Consider the following 6,000-nt stretch of genomic DNA (forward strand, 5'->3'; position numbering starts at 1 on the left):
ACCTACCAACCATTCCACGTTCAACCACCATGATACAAAAACTGTGAAACAGTGCTATCTGTTACCATATTTACCGAAATCCAAAAATATGCGTGATACTTCATAAAATATGTACTCTTTTCCAAATTCATTCTCAACTTCAACAATAATATACATATTTATTTATTTTTTCTCCAAATTGAAAATTTTCAAATGTTTTAATTTTCCTGAATAATGGCCATGACCCACATCGTCGAAAGATCTATCTATCTGAAAAACCACCCTCTGTTAATTGTTTACATCCATCTTACAACATTTGCAGATTAAGAACAAGTCCAATGGAGCCATGGAGGACTACTAAAAGGGTGCTACATAGGATTTTTAGAGTTTTTAGCTAACCAATCAAATTTGTCATTCCAAAAACTCAAAAATTGTTCCAATGGGCACGATGAAATGTTAAAGAGATATACGGATGACACAATTTTTGCCATTCTTACATTAGTTATAAACATACAAGTTGAAATTTACCACACAATTTCTAATGTCTATCGAAGTTTAATTGAGACAGCTGAAATTTATGGGATTGATGGCACACATAGATGACAAAAATTTTGTTGTCCGTCTCCTAAAACTTAATTATACAACTATTAGAGAAAACTACAAATTTAACTAGTTTTTCACACAAGCCAAATTTAAGTAGTTTCATTGGAATTAGTGTTCTAAAAAACGTTAGGCGGTAGTTGGGCGGTAGGAGAACGCCTAGCACCTTCCACTACCTAGGCCTTCTAAACAGTGCCTAGATGGGCTAGGCACTAGACGGTTTTTTCTCTCATAATATATATAGTAATACACACATATAGTCCTATATTGCAATAAATAAAAAAATCATTTATCATAACTCAAAAAATAAACACAAAAAAAATATTTATTACAAAAATACATAATAGTTGAGATTTCATATAAAAACATACATTTTCTTATAGTGATATATAATTTACATTAGACTTTAGTTTTTTAAACTCATTCAAATCTTAAGCCTATACAAGTCTTTAATTTTTAATATTTAATTAAAAAAAAAAAAAACTTTGACTGGACCGCCTAGAGACCGCCTAATTGGTCAACCAATTTTTAAATAATTTGGATCTAGGCGAGTTGGTTGGGCACCGCCTAGCCTAGAGATCGCCTAGACCAATTTTTAAAACAGTGATTGGAATGATCATTTGGTGTTTAGGGTGCTGAGGTTATATGAACCCATATAGCACTCCCAATGGCCTTGCTCTAAACTCCTCGAGTCTTGGAGCTTATTCTAACAAAATGGGCTTTTAAATCAATCTTTCCTTGGCAAAATCCGTCTATTTATTCCTCATTTCTCTCCTGTAAAACAACCAAAAAAAAAATATCCTACTCCCAAAAGAGAAATGCTTATCCAACGCCCTCCCTATCCTCAATCACTTCAACGGCTTCTAACCAACTTTTCCCGCCAAACCAACTTCACTATATTCCCTCCAAATCTCCCATTCAACATTTCTATTCCACTTGGACCAAAAACATTTCTTTTAATCCCCAGAGCGAAAAAAAGTAAAGCCCAAAACTTGAAAAATGAGGTTGTAGATGTACAAGTAGAAGACGTAGATGATGAAGATGAAGAGTTTTCTTCTCAGAAAGGATTTAGTGGAAGAGAAGAAGAGAAAGATTATGATAAAGACCCTGAATTTGCTGAAATTTTAGGGAGTTGTTTTGATGACCCTGATAAAGCTCATGCTAGAGTGAGCCATTTTCTTTTCTCTTGATTATTTTTTTGTTGGGGTTTTAAACTTTTTGTTGAAATTTTCAGAATTTCCAATTCTCTCAGTGAATTTTATTTATTCATCTCTGGGAAGATTTTATTATACTATTTTTTTATTTTGATATGTAGGTGGAGGAAAGAATAAGGAAGAAAAGGAACAAAATATTGCAGCCTAAAACAGGCTCCGGGACACCAGTTAAAGTGACATTCAACAAGTAAGTTTGTTACAAATGCACCAAACCAATGAAACCATGCTGAGATTAACATTGTGTGAGTATATGTGGTTGCAATAATATCAATGCATTCCGTTAGATGAACTAAATGAAAAAGAGTATATCTTCAAATACACAAAAAACAAGAACTAAGTTGATAAATAATCACCATGGCTGGTTGTATGACCATACTATTAATTTCTCTTCAGTTCACCAGTGTGAGGTAGACACATGTCCCGACTCCCTAATAACAGTGCCATCTTAGAAATTGGTATCTTACACCTAATTAAAGGATTGACCTTTGTATGATACTTTTGACAGCCTCAAGGGCAATAGCCTTAAGGCGCTTCAATGCCTTTTGAGAACACTGGTTCCCATGACGGTGACAATTAAGATGCAACACTAAAGTGTCCATTGTCAACTGCTTGTTCACATCAATATATGCCAAGTGCAGTTATATTTGGCTCCTGATAGTTTACCTGATCCAGAGGGCAAGTGATTACTTAATGCAAAGTTTGATATCAATTGGTTACAACCAGGCAAAAATTACGTGAATAGATCACTCTCCCGCTACTTCTCACTGACATATTTTTTGTGTTTGAGCTTACCAGATTTGATTTCTCAAACTCCTATGTGTGGTTCGAATTCTACAACGCTCCATTGCCAAATGACATTTCCATAATTTGTGATGTAAGTGATCTTTTTCTGACATGATATTGTTCTGCACGATATGGAACTTAAGATATAGATGATTTATATGAATGCAGACAATTCGGTCATGGCACATCATTGGACGTCTTGGTGGATGCAACTCAATGAATATGCAGGTAACTTTCTGTTTTATCAACTGAGAGCATCTCCAACCCAACCAGGTATAAATAATTTTGAGTGACTATTACCTCCCCATTGCTAAAAAAAGACGCTCCAAAGCAGACATCCGAAATAAACAAGCAAAGAATTCGCTTTCAAGACCAAATAATTCAGCAGATGACCTTGCTCGGCTGTTGGTCAATGTACTAACATGCATCTTTTAGATGTTAATATTGTGGCTTGTGATAGCCACATATGTTGTGGTTCATGTGTCAATCTTTTGTATTTTAGGTCTCAAAAGTTGCATACTGCTTCAGTTTTCCTTTGTTTTGGTACATTGTTTTGATTATTGTATGTGCATAATACTATCTGTAGTAACCTAGGTTACATTGACACGGGTAGGTGTGTCCGTATCGGACATGGATACGAATTGTCGGACATAGCAAAATATCAAAATTCGAGGTAAATTATATACAATATGTGTCCTATATGTGTCCGACACGGACGTGGATACATATCCGACACAGATTTTTTTCAAAATATGGTGTGTCCAAGTATCCTAGGTAGTAACATATCTAATCATTAAGGTCTGATTCTTGCAGTTATCACAAGCTCCTTTGGATAAAAAACCAAGTTATGATCCTATTCAGGGGGCAAATGTAACACCAACCACATTTTACAACATTGGTGATTTCGAAGTTCAAGAAAATTTAGGGCGCGTATGGTATGAACCTTAGTTTGATGTGTATCTTGACTTTGATTATGTTAATCAAAATTTAGGGGGCATATTATTCAGAAATTATACGTTGTAGATTATGATAAACAAACTCATCCATACACTTGCTAAATCATGTTTCAACAGGATGGATATTGGGACAAGTGAACCACTTCTTCTGGATGTCCTAATAAATGCCTTGACACAAATAAGCTCCGAGTAAGTTTCCAATTTATGTATATTTGAGTCAGTTGAGTTTTCATACTGTGCGTGATTAAAGGTTTTATCATTGGTGAGGTTGATCATTATTAGGAGTTCACTTGGAGTAGTTCTGGTTTTAAATACTTTCTAACAAGAAAACCATGCTCTCAAAGAATACTGTGTTATCCAGTGCTGAATATGCTTATGACACATCAACAAAAAAAAAATGCTTATGACTCGTCAATAATAAAAGGCTCAAGTTTGAGCATCTATGAAGCTTGTTGACATAATTTGTCTGGTCTGCGCTCACTTGATGCTAACATAAGATTCGAAGATTACTAATCAAACACAATATCAAATAACCGTATCCGATAAAGATTACTTTTGGATTCCATTTCTATGTGAACTGAGACCCATTTGTATTTTCGTAACAGTTACGTTGGCATAAAGCAGTTGGTATTCGGTGGATCTGAGTTCGAAAGTTGGAAGGAGAATATGACATCAGAAGCTGCTGGCTACAGTGTTCACAAAATATAAACAACGATAATATGAGAGCATTGGATGGTAGAAGGCTTCATTTTGTCAGATCTCTTTTAACTAAATAGACCAATCGATGGAAATACTTAACCAATGAGTAAAGACAATTTTTTGTATTTGTCCAGTTTCTGTGAGTTTATAACTTGTCTTCCTGGATTTTGTTACCACATGACAATTGTTTATCAGTGCTATTAATCTAAATCTGTTTTCTGAATGGTATTGAAGCATCTGATCTTCAGATGGCAGCTTATTTATCAACTCACTGCGTTTAACTGGATGCGCACGCCTAGATCATTTTACTGCATGGATACAGATATATAATGACGTTGATTAGGAGTACAAGATCATTAAGGAGGAATGTTTGCTAGAAGTTAAACCAAATCGTATGAGATATAATCATCACATATTTCGGACCCGCTACAGACGTTGAGGAAGCTTTGGTCTTTCGTGTTTTTTCCAATATAAATTGGCGACATGTTCGAATTAGAAACATGAAGCATCACCAGTTCCACACTTCCACCACAACACGTTACTGAATTCCTATTTTTTGTTTAGGAGTTTAACTTGAATTGGTTTTAGAAACCAAATTGCTTCCCCAGGTCTGTGCATCTCATACGTATATAAAGTATAAACCCATTAACCGAAATAGTGGTCTATTTGCTGGAACAGAGAGAAAACGTAAGACAGCAACAAACGGTATAGGTATAGGTTTCCTGCATTGCATGTCTCTCTCTTGTGCATTCTAGTTAACTTGAATCAGATAAATAGGCTTCCTTTCAGTCAACCTGGGATCTTTTTCAAAGGAAGTAGAATACTCATCATCGTTGTCCTACTCTTGCAAAAGAAGGTAAAGATGGCTAAGAAGAAAATTGAAGCAGAAGAACTAGCCCACGTTCCATTGCAAGCCGTTCTCATTGCTGATAGTTTTGTACAAAAGTTTCAACCTATCACTCTTGAACGGTCGAAGGTACTTCTTCCACTTTTTAATACTCCCATGATTGATCACTCCTTAACGTGGTTAAAATCTCTTGGTGTAAAAGAAGTTAATGTAATCTGTTGCGCCCATTCGGAACAAGTTGTTGCTTATTTGGAGAATTCGAAGTGGTTTCACATCCCCAAGTTTGTTCGGTCCCTCACCATGTGATGTAACGACCTTATGAGATTGGGTGGAAGGAGACAATTTGGGGTTCACAAAACAGCTCTTCTAACTCGGAGATTCTTGTCACAGATAAGCGGGGAGAGATAAATAAGAGCATAAAACTATCTCATTTTAGAGGTGATGACAGAAACAAATCTAGGGGTGAAACTAGAACTCCTAAGGCAAAGAGACAATGTTACTATTGTGCCACCAAGGGTTACTTCAGGTATGAGTGTAGAACAGTTAAGAGGGATGAGAAGAATAATTATGTACATGAAGACATGGTAAAGAGGAACGAAAACACAGGCTGAGATACTACCGCACTAGTAGACGATGATCTAGTGGGAATTGTGTCAGATTGTGGTGAGTGTTGTGTTAGTACCTCATGCCAGATACAGAGTGGGTGATAGATACATGAGCATCCTATTACGTCACACCGCACATGAGATTCTTCACTACCTACAGTTGTGGTGAATTTATAAGCATTGGGGATGTTCATGTAGAAACCAATGTCGGCTACACCTTAACACTCAAGGATGTAAGACATGTCTCTGACATTCGGCTAAGCCTAATTTCCGTTGGGAAGTTAGATGATGATGGCTTTCAAAACTCGTTTGGTAAC

The 6,000-nt window shown here is 36.0% G+C and overlaps 1 protein-coding gene across 1 annotated transcript; it reads left to right on the forward strand.

Annotated features, from left to right (window-relative positions):
* The first annotated feature begins 1,208 nt into the window (after nucleotides 1–1,208).
* LOC147507273 (oxidoreductase/transition metal ion-binding protein (DUF3531)) lies at nucleotides 1,209–4,454 on the forward strand. Its single transcript, XM_086599992.1, has 7 exons — nucleotides 1,209–1,745; nucleotides 1,895–1,980; nucleotides 2,589–2,667; nucleotides 2,745–2,804; nucleotides 3,390–3,511; nucleotides 3,650–3,721; nucleotides 4,138–4,454. The coding sequence occupies exons 1-7, from the start codon at nucleotides 1,398–1,400 to the stop codon at nucleotides 4,238–4,240; spliced, it is 870 nt and encodes a 289-aa protein (XP_086456118.1). The 5' UTR covers nucleotides 1,209–1,397; the 3' UTR covers nucleotides 4,241–4,454.
* The last annotated feature ends 1,546 nt before the right edge of the window (nucleotides 4,455–6,000 follow it).

Source organism: Coptis chinensis, chromosome 3 (assembly GCF_015680905.1).
Source record: "Coptis chinensis isolate HL-2020 chromosome 3, ASM1568090v1, whole genome shotgun sequence".
Taxonomy (NCBI): domain Eukaryota; kingdom Viridiplantae; phylum Streptophyta; class Magnoliopsida; order Ranunculales; family Ranunculaceae; genus Coptis; species Coptis chinensis.

Coding starts and splice junctions, on each gene's coding strand:
- LOC147507273 (XM_086599992.1), top strand. CDS start 1,398: ATGCTTATCCAACGCCCTCCCTATCCTCAATCACTTCAACGGCTTCTA. Junction 1,981..2,588: donor GTTAAAGTGACATTCAACAA/GTAAGTTTGTTA, acceptor TGAGCTTACCAG/ATTTGATTTCTCAAACTCCT. Junction 2,668..2,744: donor ACATTTCCATAATTTGTGAT/GTAAGTGATCTT, acceptor ATATGAATGCAG/ACAATTCGGTCATGGCACAT.